The 14,050-nt window shown below is 47.3% G+C and overlaps 1 protein-coding gene across 1 annotated transcript in view; it reads left to right on the top strand.

The window, feature by feature from the left end:
- Positions 1–14,050, top strand: part of LOC111955784 (CUB and sushi domain-containing protein 3-like) — an 88,125-nt gene that overhangs the window by 41,102 nt on the left and 32,973 nt on the right. Inside the window, exons 8-10 of the mRNA XM_070436403.1 lie at positions 9,287–9,460; positions 10,995–11,180; positions 12,696–12,869. Of these exons, the coding sequence (XP_070292504.1) occupies positions 9,287–9,460; positions 10,995–11,180; positions 12,696–12,869 (534 nt within the window). The remainder of the gene's footprint in view (positions 1–9,286; positions 9,461–10,994; positions 11,181–12,695; positions 12,870–14,050) is intronic.

Below are 14,050 nucleotides of genomic sequence, written 5' to 3'. Positions count from 1 at the left end.
ACCTTCCCGCCCCTTACCACGTCACAGCCCCTGGCACACCTTTACGTCACACCGCATTTCACCACGCCACAGCCGTACGTCACACTCCATTTACCACATACACAGCTCCTTGGCACACCTTCACCACAGTCACAGCCGTGGCACACTTTACAGGTCACAGTCCCTGGCACCCTCACCACGTCACAGCCCTGGCACACCTTACCAGGTCACAGGCCCTGGCACACCTTTTCCAGGTCCACAGCCCTGGCACAACCTTTACCAGGTCACAGCCCTGGCACACCTTCACCACGGTCACAGCCGTGCACACCTTTACCAGGTCACAGCTCCTGGCACACCTTCACCACGTTCACAGCCCTAGGCAACACCTTTACCAGGTCAACAAGCCCTGGCACACCTTACCAGGTCACAGCCCTGGCACACCTTTACCAGGTCACAGCCGTGGCCACACCTTTACCAGGTCACAGCCCTGCGTACACCTTCACCACGTCCACAGCCCTGCACACCTTTACCACGTCACAGCCCTGGCACACCTTTACCAGGTCACAGCCCTGGCACACCTTTACCACTTCACAGCCCTGGCACACCTTTACCACGTCACAGCCCTGGCACACCTTTACCACTTCCACAGCCCTGGCCACACCTTTACCACGTCACAGCCGTGCACCACTGTTACCACGTCCAGCCCCCTGGCACGCACTTTACCAGGTCACAGCCCCCTGGCACACCTTCGCCAGGTCACAGCCATTGGCCCAACCATTTACCACGTCCAGCAACCCGCTGGCACACCTTTACCACATCACAGCCCTGGCACACCTTTACCACATCACAGCGCCTTGGCACACCTTACTTCACCGCGCCACCTTTCACAGTGCCCTGGACACCTTCACCACGCACAGCCCTGGCACACCGTTTACCGCACCAGGGTGAACTTTCATTTCACCAGGGGGGCCCTGGCACACCGTTACCACTCCACAGCCCTGCACACCTTTACCACTTTCACAGCCTGGCACACCTTTCACCACGTCACAGCCCTGGCACACCTTTACCAGGTCACAGCCCTGGGCACACCTTTACCACTTCACAGCCCCCTGGCACACCGTTACCACGTCACAGCCCTGGCACACCTTTACCACTTCACAGCCCTGGCACACCTTTTACCACATCACAGCCGTGGCACACCTTTACCACGTCACAGCCCTGCACGCCTTTTACCACCACGCCCACGGCCTTATAGGCGGTCACAGCCCTGGCACACCTTCGCCAGGTCACAGCCATGGCACACCTTACCACGTCCCAGCCCGTGGCCACACCTTTACCAGCAACCACGGCACCTTACCTCACACCTTTACCATCACAGCCCTGGCACACCTTTACCACTTCACAGCCTCCGTCACACCTTCACCACGTGCACAAGCACCTCCGCACACCTTTACAGGTCACAGCCTGCGCACACCGTTTACCAGGCACAGCCCTGGCACACCACCACGTCACAGCCCTGGCACACCTTTACCACCGTCAAGCCCTGCCACATGTCTGGCTGTATTATTATTATTATTATATTATATTAACATATGGTTAGAACATATTCTATATTCTGTTATCATAGTGTCTGAAACATATTTCCTATAGGCTATAAGCAAACCATATTGTTGTTTGATAAACATTGTCTCTCCGGTGGTTAATCTCGTGCGTGATGATGCCCCAGGTGTTTTTAAAACAATATGCTTGTTGTAACGCTAGCAGCACTTTAAAAAAAGAAAGTCTACTGGAGAATATGAAGCGGGCCAGGGCCATTTAACTTTGTATCCTACTGAAATGAGATCGTAAGTGAACCGTATCTCCTCAACTGGCTTCACAAAGACTAGGCCTCCTGGCTCACTGATCACCATGACGCTAGGCCAACACTTCTTCATTGAGAAAATAGGTTTTATTCACCGTGTGTGGTGTTGGGGTGGAGCGTGTGTGTGGGTGTGTGGCGGGGATGGGAGTGTGTGTGGTTATGTGTGTGTGCTGTGTGTGTGGGTGTTTGTGTTTTTGTGTGTGTGTGTGTGTGTGGGTGTGTGTGTGTGTGTGTGTGTGTTTATGTGTGTGGTGTGTGTTGTGTGTGTGTGTGTGTGTGTGGTTGGTGGTGGTCGTGTGGTTTTGGGGTGGGTGTGTGAGATGGCATCTCTTGTCATTCTCTGATGTTAGAAGGAGAATGTCCTGATGGACCATAGTCGTGATACATAGTTAGTGTTATCTGCTGTGTGATGTTTGTACTCCAAGCACACTTTTCCTTTACATGCATTGTATTTTAGGTTAGCCCATGCGTGCCTTTAGTTTTTCACCTGAGTTGCCATAAATCCGATTCACGTGAGTGTGGTTTTTTAAATTTTTGTGGTTAATTAGGATACAGTGGCTCCTGAAAGATGCATAGGGGAATGGAAATTGCTTTTTTTGCAAGAGAGACAAATTACATCTGTAACCTTTGGGCATAGATGCAGGTTTGTTTGTTTATCGAACACTGTTTTCATGTGAGCCATGTGTGTCTGGTGAAGACAATCAAGAAGCATGAGGGCGTGTGCATAGAAGCGATGGCCAACAGTACCCATGGCAAGACAATGTGGAGTGGGGAGAATGAGAGGTGATGAGCTCCTCGAGTCCTGAATGCGTCGAAACATTCGGGCATAGATGTAGGCAACTTTGTGTTGTAAACCTGACACTTTAGAGGGGTGAGAAGGACAAAAGAACTAGAACTGATAGTGAGAGGATGTATCATCATTTCCCCTAGACAGACATTAGTAGATCCTGTTAGTTCTCCCTCATAGGTTAGTTGGGACAGAGGAACCAGAACGGACTGGCCATAATGGGCACGCGTTTTGTCGGCAAATGCCAGATGCGACTGGTCTTTACTTGTAGCCCAGCTGGGCGCAGCTTCTGAATATTGACTGTTTTAAAAATTATTACATGTGAAGAGCAATGTTCAAATAGTTTGGCTAATAGTATAGCTGAGAGTGCGCTGACTTAAGAAAATAAATTGCTGGTGGTAGGGAAGGCCTCGAGGACATAGTTTGGTCACTCTGTTAGGCCCGGACGAAACTCAAAACCTTCAGACAAATACAGATGTGGCTTGCTAGGCTTTCAACTCACATGTTCAACTTATGATACAGTGGGTTGATATCTATCACATTATGGTCGGGGTTGATGCCTACGTATTTGAAAACAGTCTGAGTAAGCATTAAGTAGCATAACATTTATTTTTCTCTGGACGATTCACCCGGTTCCATTTTAAAAGGCACTATAGGACTGTGTGTGTGTGTGTGTGTGTGTGTGTGACTCCACATCCACATGCTCGTATTTGAGGTTGAGCTCAGCTATTTTAACGTGCAATGATGTGGTTTTAAATTTTGGTTATAGACAGTGCTCAAATGAAGGGGAAATTGCTTTTTTGCAAAGAGAGACAAATTACATCTGTAATTATGCAGATGCAGTTGTTTGTGAGAACGTGGGAAAGAGAGGGAGGGGGGAGAGAGAGCAGCTGCGAATGGCAATGAGGAATGTGTGGACCCGCCAGGGGTGAGAAGGACAAAAACAAGACTGAAGTGAGGAATCACTTTCTACAGACATTGAGACCTGTTCAGGTTCTCCCTCATAGGCTTAGTTGGACAGAGAACCCAGAAACGGACTGGCCATAATGGCACTTTGGGCAAATGCCAGATGCGCTGGTCCATCTTTAGCCCAGTGGGCCAGTCTAAATTGTTTTAAAAAATTGTGAACAATGATCATAATTTGGCTAATAATGAGGGCCTTAAGAAAATAAATTGCTGGTGTGGGGGCCTCGAGGAACATAGTTTGGTCAGTCTGTTAGGCCCGGGACGAAACTTCAAAACCTCAGACAAAGACAGATGTGGCTTGCTGCTTCAACTTCAATTTCAACTTTGACAGTGGTTATATCTTCCTTATCGGGTGATGCCTACAGTATTGAAACAGTGAAAAATATTAAAGCATAAACATTTATTTTCTCTGACGATTCACGTCACTAAAAGGCCATATGACTTTGAAAATGTAACATTGTTATTAGAAGAAAAAAAAATTGTTGACATTGTCTGCAGTAGGGTAGAGAAGAAGTGCCTGGAGTGGGATACAGGTCAGTAGTTAACTGTGGTGGACTGGGCTGTAAGTTCAGACTGAGGTGGCTGGCGGACAGAGACCAGAGGAAAGGATTACTCTCAATTCCCCAAAATGGAGAAGAGGAGGTGGAATTAATGCTCTGTGTCTGCTCTGTGTCTGCTCTGTGTCTGCTCTGTGTCTGCTCTGTGTCTGCTCTCTGTCTGCTCTGTGTCTGCTCTGTGTCTGCTCTGTGTCTGCCCTCTGTCTGCTCTCTGTCTGCTCTGTGTCTGCTCTGCGTCTGCTCTGTGTCTGCTCTGTGTCTGCCTGTTTGTTCCTGCACATGTCAAAACATCATTGAAAAAAAAGCACAGTGAGGCTGTTTTTTTTTGCGTGGTGACACACATACACACAGATACACACACCCCTGCTGTTATCTACACACTTTAAATATTAGTATCTTTCTAGGGCACACACACTTGGAGTTAGGCCCTTCACACCCTAACACTGACTTCCAGACCAGCACACGATCACTCATTGACTCAAACTTTTTGGGGCCAGGGACCCTTTAATGATATTAAATTCATCAAAAAGGGTCAATGCAGATTGTCCGGGTAGATATTTGATGAACTATTTAACTAACTATTTAGCAGTCTTATGGCTTGGGGATAGAAGCAGTTCAGGGTCCTGTTGTTTCCAGACTTGGTGCATTGGTATCGCTTACCGTGCGGTATTCTACCGCATGCACTGGGTGCACGTCCTGGTCCTTACTCACTTTGGCTAAGGAGAGCGTTATCAGCGATGTTCGTCCGGAACAGCTGGTGCTCTCCTGCATGGTTCAGTGTTGCTTGCCTCGAAGCGAGCGTAGAAGGCATATAGCTCATATGGTAGGCACACGTCACTGGGCTGCTTGCAGCTGGTTTTCCCTTTGTAATCTGTGATACTTTGCATGCCCTGCTACATCCAACGGGCGTCAGAGCCAGCGTAGTAGGATTCGATCTTAGTCCTGTATTGACGCTTTGCCTGTTTGATGGCTTGTCAGAGGTCGTTATTAATGAAGCTTGTGGCTGATGTGGTAAACTCCTCAATGCCATCAGATGATTCCCGGAACATACACTACATGACCAAAAGTATGTGGACACCTGCTCGTCGAACATCTCATCCCAAAATCATGGGCATTAATATGGAGTTGTTCCACCCTTTGCGGCTATAACAGCCTCCATTCTTCTGGGAAGGCTTTCCACTAGATGTTGGAACATTGCTGCGGGAACATGCTTCCCTTCATCCACAAGAGCATTAGTAAGGTTGAGCACTGATGTTGGGCGATTAGGCCTGGCTTGCAGTCGGTGTTCCAATTCATCCCAAAGGTGTTTGATGGGGTTGAGGTCAGGGCTCTGCAGGCCAGTCGAGTTCTTCCACACCGAACTCCGCAAGGCATATCTGTATGGACCTCGCTTTGTGCACAGGGGCATTGTCATGTTGAAGCAGGAAAGGGAAAGTCTTCCCCAAACTGTTGCCTCAAAGGTGGAAGCACAGAATCGTCAAGAATGTCATTGTATGCTGTAGCATTAAGATTTCCCTTCACTGGAACTAATGGGCCTAGCCCGAACCATGAAAAACAGCCCCAGACCATTATTCCTCCTCCACCAAACTTTACAGTTGGCACTGTGCATTCGGGCAGGTAGCGTTCTCCTGGCATCCACCAAACCCAGATTCTTTCGTCATCCTGCCAGATGGTGAAGCGTGATTCATCACTCCGGAGAACGCATTTCCACTGCTCCAGATTCCAATGGAAGTGAGCATTACACCACTCCAGCCGACACTTATTATTGAGCATGGTGATCTTAGGGTTGTGTGCTGCTGCTCTGCCATGGAAACCCATTTCATGAGGTTCCCGACAAACAGTTATTGTGCTGACGTTGCTTCCAGAGGCAGTTTGGAACTCGGTAGTGAGTGTTGCAACCGAGGACAGACTATTTTGACACGTTACGCGGTTCAGCACACGGCGGTCCTGTTCTGTGAGCTTGTTTATTCTACCACGTCGTGGCTATGCCGTTGTTGCTCCTAGACATTTCCACTTCACAATAACAGCACTTGCAGTTGACCGGGGCAGCTCTAGCAGGGCAGAAATATGACAAACTGATTTGTTGGAAAAGTGGCATCCTATGATGGTGCCACGTTGAAAGTCACTGAGCTCTTCAGTAAAGCCATTCTACTGCCAATGTTTGTCTGTGGAGATTGCATGACTGTGTGCTCGATTTTATATACCTGTCAGCAACGGGTGTGACTGAAATAGCTGAATCCACTCATTTGAAGGGGTGTCCACATACATTTTTATATATGGTGTATGTCAGTCTGTGCTAGCAAAACAGTTCCGAAACAGCTCCTCATTACTTGAGTAAGATTTTTTTTTTTTAAGCATAAAAGGAGTTTTACAATGACTTCGGAGGTGGATGGCCGGACGAACCAAGTCTCTGGCCCTGGAACACCTTTTGGCATCAGAGAGAAAATGTTGCTGTTTTAAAGCTAATTTCCTGCAATTCTACACATTTTGTCTTGGGGCAGAGATATTTTTTGTTGTTGCGGCATAAAGCTAATAAAGCTAACATTTCATCCATGAGACGGAGAGATTTTTTTTTATCACAGTGCATTTATGTATAACAAAAAACACAAGTATTTTTTTTCCATTTAACCTAATTTAACAAATTCTTATTTACAATGATGGCCTAACCCTGCCAACCCCGGATGACGATGGGCCAATTGTGCACCACCCTATGGGACTCCCAATCACAGCCAGATGTGATTCAGCCTGGATTTCAACCAGGGACTGGAGTGACACCTCTTGCATTGAGATGCAGTGCCTCAGACCCTGCACCACTCGGGAGCCCATTACTAAGTTGAAAAATGTATCCTTGGTGGAGTACTGTGGATACCAATATCCCTGTGAGCCTCCCAGGCCCATGTTGCCCAGGGTTAAAAACGTACATGGTAGATGAATAATATTACATTGTATTGTAGTACCATCTATACCAAGGATCATCAGCTAGATTCAGCCACGATTTTATTGAGTGGATGATCAGGGTGCCGGAACATAATTACAAATCATTTGTGGAGCGCAAATTGACCGCAAGAAGCCCAAACAGATATATTTGACTAAAACGTAATAATTTCAAACCTTGCTTACAGTATACGATCACATACAGGTACACTATATCATTCTATTATGTGTGGGAATACTGATTTACAAAATGTAAATCACTTGGAGCTGATTTGCTGGTGTCCCTACTGGACTGCCAGTTGGGAAACCTTGCTCTAAACGTATTCCACGAATCCCTTGGCCAAAATGTGTTAAATCTGTTGATGTTAGTAATGTTGATTTTAAAAAATTATGAAATGTAAAAAATTATATAATAATAATACATCTTTTGAGATCTGGCTGTGGACTCCCTGCAGTACCATCTCAGTTTGAGGATCCCTGGCCTAACACACTGACTTCCAGACCAGTATACAATTACTCACCCATACTTATCCCACTCACCCATACTTATCCCACTCACCCATACTTAGCCCACTCACCCATACTTAGCCCACTCACCCATACTTATCCCACTCACCCATACTTAGCCCACTCACCCATACTTATCCCACTCACCCATACTTAGCCCACTCACCCATACTTAGGCCCCACTCACCCATACTTATCCCTTCTTACTCCATTTGCACACACTGTATATAGATTTTTCTATTGCGTTATTGTCTGTACTTTTGTTTATCCCATGGGTAACTCTGTGTTGTTTGTGTCGCACTGCTTTGCTTTATCTTGGTCAGGTCGCAGTTGTAAATGAGAACTTGTTCTCAACTGGCCTACCTGGTTAATAAATAAAGGTGAAATAAAAATTAATTTAAAAATACAATCTCTGTCCCTCACCCTCTCTCTCCCTCCCTCTTGTCTCTCTCCCTCACTCACTCTCTCCCTCACTCTCTCCCTCCCTCTCTCCCTCTCTCCCTCTCCCTCCCTCTTGTCTCTCTCCCTCACTGACTCAGTCTGGTCCATTATCTCATTTCATAAGTCCCTGACAGTCTCCCTCTCACTGATAAAGTCCCACAATGTCAGGCTTACAGTATCCCTCCTAGTATCATGTCCCCATGGCCCCATATATTAGGCCCCAGAACCACCAGTTTCTCCCCTCCCAGGACCCATGCCTCCCAGGCGGACAGAGAAACGCCTCCCAGAGCTGGAGAGAGGATATATAATCAGTTACACAGTATGCTCAGCCATCACTTCTGCATCGCTCAGCAAATGCCTGCAATTGAGCACAACTAATGTGGTTTGCGCCATTGGCGTGAAAATGGCCGCCATCCATTGGATTAGCCATTCGGGTGAGCTGACAGATGGCCAATGAGTTTAGACCAGTGGGACCTGATGGGGAATGACACTCTTCAGGGCAGTGGTCTACGAAGCGGCAATACGACAGTCCTTCGCCATTAGTCCTCCTGAATATCAGTTTGAGAGGTGATTGAGACCATAGAAATAGAATGAGACACTCAAAATGGCCGCCAGTCCATCCATTGTATGGCATTATTGACTTGAACGGGGACACTTCTATTCATTGTAGTTCTGTAATTAAGACCTTCTGTCTGAACTGTTGATAGTCTAGCCCCTAGCCTATTGATAACAAAGCCACACAGCCATATCACAGTTCCATTGGTAACCTATTGTTATGTCCACTCTATGGCACGGTAAGTGAATGTGGGGCTGCGTTCAAGCTCCACTGGTTCATTTTTGGCTTAAATTCCCTGTTCAAGGTCCAGCTATGCTTTGAAAGCTCAATAGGGTGTGTTTTTGCAGTGAACAAATGAGCACCCGGTGGATTATTACCTACACTGAACAAAAATATAAACTGAGGAGTATTTCTGTCTGTCATAAAGCCCTTTTGTGGGGAAAAACTCATTCTGATTGGCTGAGCCTGGCTCCCCAGTGGGTGGGCCTATGCCCTTTCAGGCCCATCCATGGCTGCACCCCTGCCCAGTCGTGAAATCCATAAATCCAATTATATATCAATGTTACCCTTTTATATGGTATATTACATACAGCATGATTCAATATGGAATCTCAATATTACCCTTACTTTTATACGATACATCACATACAGTATGATTCAATATGGAATCTCAATGTCAATATCTCTCTCTCCCCCAGCTATCAGCTGTGGACACCCAGGAAGCCCCATCTACGGGCGGGCCATCGGTAACGGCTTCAACCTGAACGACGTGGTGAGCTTCTCCTGCAACATGGGCTATGTGATGGAGGGGCCCTCGAGGGCCCAGTGCCAGGCCACGCGCCAGTGGAGCCAGCCACCACCAACGTGTAAAGGTGGGGAAAAAAGTTAAGTCTTCTATTCACACGGAGTACGCTTGCTCGTTCCGCCTGATCCCTGCAGTGCACTCTGGGTAAAATTGGGATGAATGAGGAGGGGTTCATCATGGCTTGTAGTGGGGTTGTTACCAATCAGCATTGTAACCAATCAGCATGACAATGGCCTCTGTGTAGGGGGAAGGGGGACATTTGGTTGCTCTGTGTTTCTGTCTGTTATGTGGTTGTTGTGAGTTAGGGTCATAGGCTAGGACGGGCTCTTGAACATCATTGGATATGATTGTGGTGGTATCATAGGCTATGGTATCATAGGCTAAGACGGCCTCTTGAACATCATTGGATATGATTGTGGTGGTATCATAGGCTAGGACGGCCTCTTGAACGTCATTGGATATGATTGTGGTGGTATCATAGGCTAGGAACGGTTCCTTGACGTCATTGGATATGATTGTGGTTGGTATCATAGGCTAGGACGGCCCTCTTGAACGTCATTGATATGATTGTGGTGGTATCACTGACCGGTATAGTGTTTTGAATGGTTCCCAGTGCATGACATTGCCTTGCATGTGATTTAGTTTACAGTGATGCATTTCAGACTGCAACCAGACTAACGTCTGTAATTGATTTTGTGACCATGTGTTTGCTGTGTTATACTGTAAATGTATAATTAATATTCAGAATGTTGGAAGAGCTGCGGTGGGGTGGGGGGGGGGGGGGGGGGGTGATTAATTGAAACCATCTCATGGAGCTTATGGTACTTCCGTTATAGAGGATTCTTACCCTGAGGTAACCAGAGGCTAAATCCAGGGTCAGACTGATGTTGTACGAGCCCTGCATATCAAACAAACTAGTGTCAGTAACGTAGTATCTGATTGGATTACTCTGCCAAGTGGAAATATTAAGCCCTCATTGTGTTGGCCTTTTTTGATACAGGTGAATCAATGTCTCAGGTTCTTGGAATTCATAATAAGCCATTGTGCCATGTAGGGGAGAATTGGGACGAAAGTAACATAGGGGGGCGAAAGGAACGTACTTATTTTTCGGTTGTATAGTTGTGTTTAGTTGTTTAAGGTTCCATATGTCATTTTACTTATACTCATTCTCTCAACCAGCTTCACGAGGTAGTCACATGGAATGCATTTCAATTAACAGGTGTGCCTTGTTAAGTTAATTTGTGGAATTACATTCCTTCTTAATGCGTTTGAGCCAATCAGTTGTTGTGACAAGGTAGGGGTGGTATACAGAAGATATCCCTATTTGGAATGCTTTTCCAACAGTCTTGAAGGAGTTCCCACATATGCTGAGGTCTTGTTGGCTGCTTTTCCTTCACTCTGTTGTCAATAGAGTGAATCATGGATTGATATCAATGGAAGATTATTGCAGAAAGGCAGATCCATGTCAGCATTTGGYCCTATTTGAGTGACTGCAGAGGGTTAGGCGTGTCCTCCTAAGTGTTAGAATGAATTTATCCCTTCCATGTTTCCGCCAAATAACACAAGCTTGTCTATTTCCCCCTCCCTGTCTTCCTCTTCAGTGGTCAACTGCTCCGATCCTGGCATCCCAGCCAACTCCATCAGACAGAGTAAGATAGAACACGGAAACTTCACCTTTGGAACCGTGGTGTTCTACGATTGCAACCCAGGTTTCTACCTGTTCGGTTCTCCGGTTCTCACCTGTCAACCCACGGGACAGTGGGACAAGCCTCTACCTGAGTGTATCGGTGAGTCTGTTGTCACTGTATATGGTCAAAAGAGACTCAGCAATCTGCACACTGCTACTTATACTCATATGTGGTATATTGGAGAAGTTTTGACGGTTGAAAACATTGTCACTGATAAAGCACATTGGGAGCGTACCGCTGATTGCAGTGTGCGGAGTCTCTTTTTACCATTCACTGAACTTGTTTTGATATCCAGCACCTGCTCAAAAGCATTGGTGGTATTTATCTACTGTCATCTGTTCCTATAATTTGTTGTCACTGTCTCACAGACTGTCTCTTTCCCGGAGAGAGACTGCCGACTTAGCAACTTGGCACTTGTGGCTAATTAGCATATTATTCCTTTAATTGAGGCTGAATGAGTTGCGTGACCCCCTGCAGCTTAAGATCAGTGTTCTAATTGAGGGACAGGTGGAACAGCGCTGTGGATATTAGACTAATTAGGGATGCCAGGTTGGCAGCTGATCCTTCTGTTTTATGGTGTGTACCTGCAACATTCTCCTCTAAAACAAGCTGCACCAGGGACCTGCTGTACTGGCAACTTGGCATGTCTAAACGCTTGGCTTCAAGGCTTCCTACTGGCTGTCTCGGAGTTCTAAACACAACCTGGGCTTCCTACTTGTTGAGGGACACGTAGTGTGCTCCAATCAGTTCTCTCCTTTGAAGTTTGAACCCAATCTCAACCTTATTGAACATGATGTGCCGCCTCCTGTTTTATCTTAAACCTGACCATAACTTAGCTCTACTTTGTCCCTATCAGTTTGGTGTTCCTGTTGCCATGTGTTTTAAAAGGGACAGAAAGACGTTGGACAGGATTAATCAATGTGCTCTTTTCTCCTCAATGCCTAGTTCCCTGTTTGATCCACCTCCTGCAACATTGACACCGTGTCCAAAATGTTCTTCTCATTTAGACACACCTCATCCTGTCCGTTGCTTCAGCACGTTAACTTTTTATCGGCCAGGAGCCGACAAAAAGGGAGAAAGTTTAAAGGAAACTTGCTGATTGTAGCACATTGTAGGGTGAATGTCTGAAGAAAGAAGTTGATAATTTACAACATTAAAAAGGAAATGGAGAATTATTACAAAGGATGAGGATGGTACCATCTACTTTGGATCGTTACCATTACGGTACAGTACATTTTGGACGGTACCTGGATCCAGATCAAATCAAATCAAGTCCTGGTCTATAAAGCGCTTTTAATCTGGGTCTGGGAAATGTAGCCCATAGTTTGTATTATCTGAATTAGTTTTGAAAGTAGCAAAGTAGTTTGTATGATACAGTATCCTCCCTCATCGAGACGTAGGCCAGAACAGTGTTTACACCATAGTCACATCTCATTCTGTCTTTACTGCTAAAATACTGGACAAGCTACATCGCAAATGCCACTCTATTCCCTATGGGGCCTGGTCAAAAGGAGTGAATAGGTTTCAATCCTGTAGAGACAGCACCTTCCACTACGTTAGACCGGTCAGCACTCTGAACTGACGGCATCCATTGTGTGTGTCTCTCTCCTCCAGTGGTGGACTGTGGTCACCCTGGGTGCCCTCCCAACGGCCAACTGAGCGGGGACAAGTTCACCTTCGGCTCCACGGTTCGCTACACCTGCACAGGGGGGCGGCAGCTGAAGGGCGAGTCGGCACGCACCTGCCAGCTTAATGGCCACTGGAGCGTACCCATGCCTTTCTGCTCAGGTGATTTAGGGGGGTTTGTGAGTGTGTGTGGGGGTGGGGGTGTGGGGTTCTGTGTTTCTTGTGTAGTTGGGTGGTTAGGGGGGTTTGTGAGTGGGTGCAGGGTGTGGGGTTTGTGAGGTTGGGTGGTTAGGCGGGGTTTGTGAGTGGGTGCAGGGGTGTGGTGTTCTGTGAGGTTGGGTGGTTAGGGGGGGGTTTGTGAGTGGGTGCAGGGGTGTGGTGTTCTGTGAGGTTGGGTGGTTAGGGGGGTGTTGAGTGGGTGCAGGGGTGTGGTGTTCTGTGAGGTTGGGTGGTTAGGGGGTTTGTGAGTGGGTGCAGGGTGTGGTGTTCTGTGAGGTTGGGTGTTAGGGGGGGGGTTGTGAGTGGGTGCAGGGGTGTGGTGTTCTGTGAGGTTGGGGGTTGGGTTTAGGGGGGGGGGGGTTGTGAGTGGGTGCAGGGTGTGGTGTTCTGTGAGGTTGGGTGGTTAGGGGGGGGGGGTTGTGAGTGGGTGCGGTTGTTGTATGTGTTGGGGCTCAGGTGTGTATGTGTTGGGCTCAGGTTTGTGTGATGTGTGGTCTCAGGTTGTGTATGTGTTGGGGCTCAGGTTGTGTATGTGTTGGGGCCGTTTTGTGCTCAGGTTGTGTATGTGTTGGGGCTCAGGTTGTGTATGTTTTGGTTTTTTTTTTGGGCTCGGTTTGTGTATGTGGTTGGGCTCAGGTGTGTATGGCTAGGTGTGGTGGGGCTCAGGTTGTGTCTGTGTTGGGGCTCAGGTTGTGTATGTGTTGGGCTCAGGTTGTGTATATGTGTTGGGGCTCAGGTTGTGTGGCAGTGTGTATTGTGGGGCTCAGGTTGTGTATGTGTTTGGGGCTCAGGTTGTGTGTATGTGTATTGGGGCTCAGGTTGTGTATGTGTTGGGGCTCAGGTTGTGTAGATTGTTGGGGCCTCAGGTTGTGTATGTGTTGGGCTCAGGTTGTGTAGTGTTGGGGCTCAGGTTGTGTTTGCAGTTGTGTTGGTGGCTCAGGTGTGTTGATGTGTTGGGCTCAGGTTGTGTATGTGTTGGGGCTTCAGGTTGTGTATGTGTTGGGCTCAAGGTTGTGTATGTGTTGGGGCTGCCAGGTTGTGTATGTGTTGGGGCTCAGGTTGTGTATGGTGTTGGGGCTCAGGTTGTGTATGTGGGTTTGGGTCTCAGGTTGTGTATGCTGTTG

The sequence above is a fragment of the Salvelinus sp. IW2-2015 genome, linkage group LG31 (genome assembly GCF_002910315.2).
Source record: "Salvelinus sp. IW2-2015 linkage group LG31, ASM291031v2, whole genome shotgun sequence".
In the NCBI taxonomy this organism is placed as follows: domain Eukaryota; kingdom Metazoa; phylum Chordata; class Actinopteri; order Salmoniformes; family Salmonidae; genus Salvelinus; species Salvelinus sp. IW2-2015.
The sequence above is the reverse complement of the archived record's forward strand: the minus strand, read 5'-3'. Positions and strand labels throughout refer to the sequence as shown.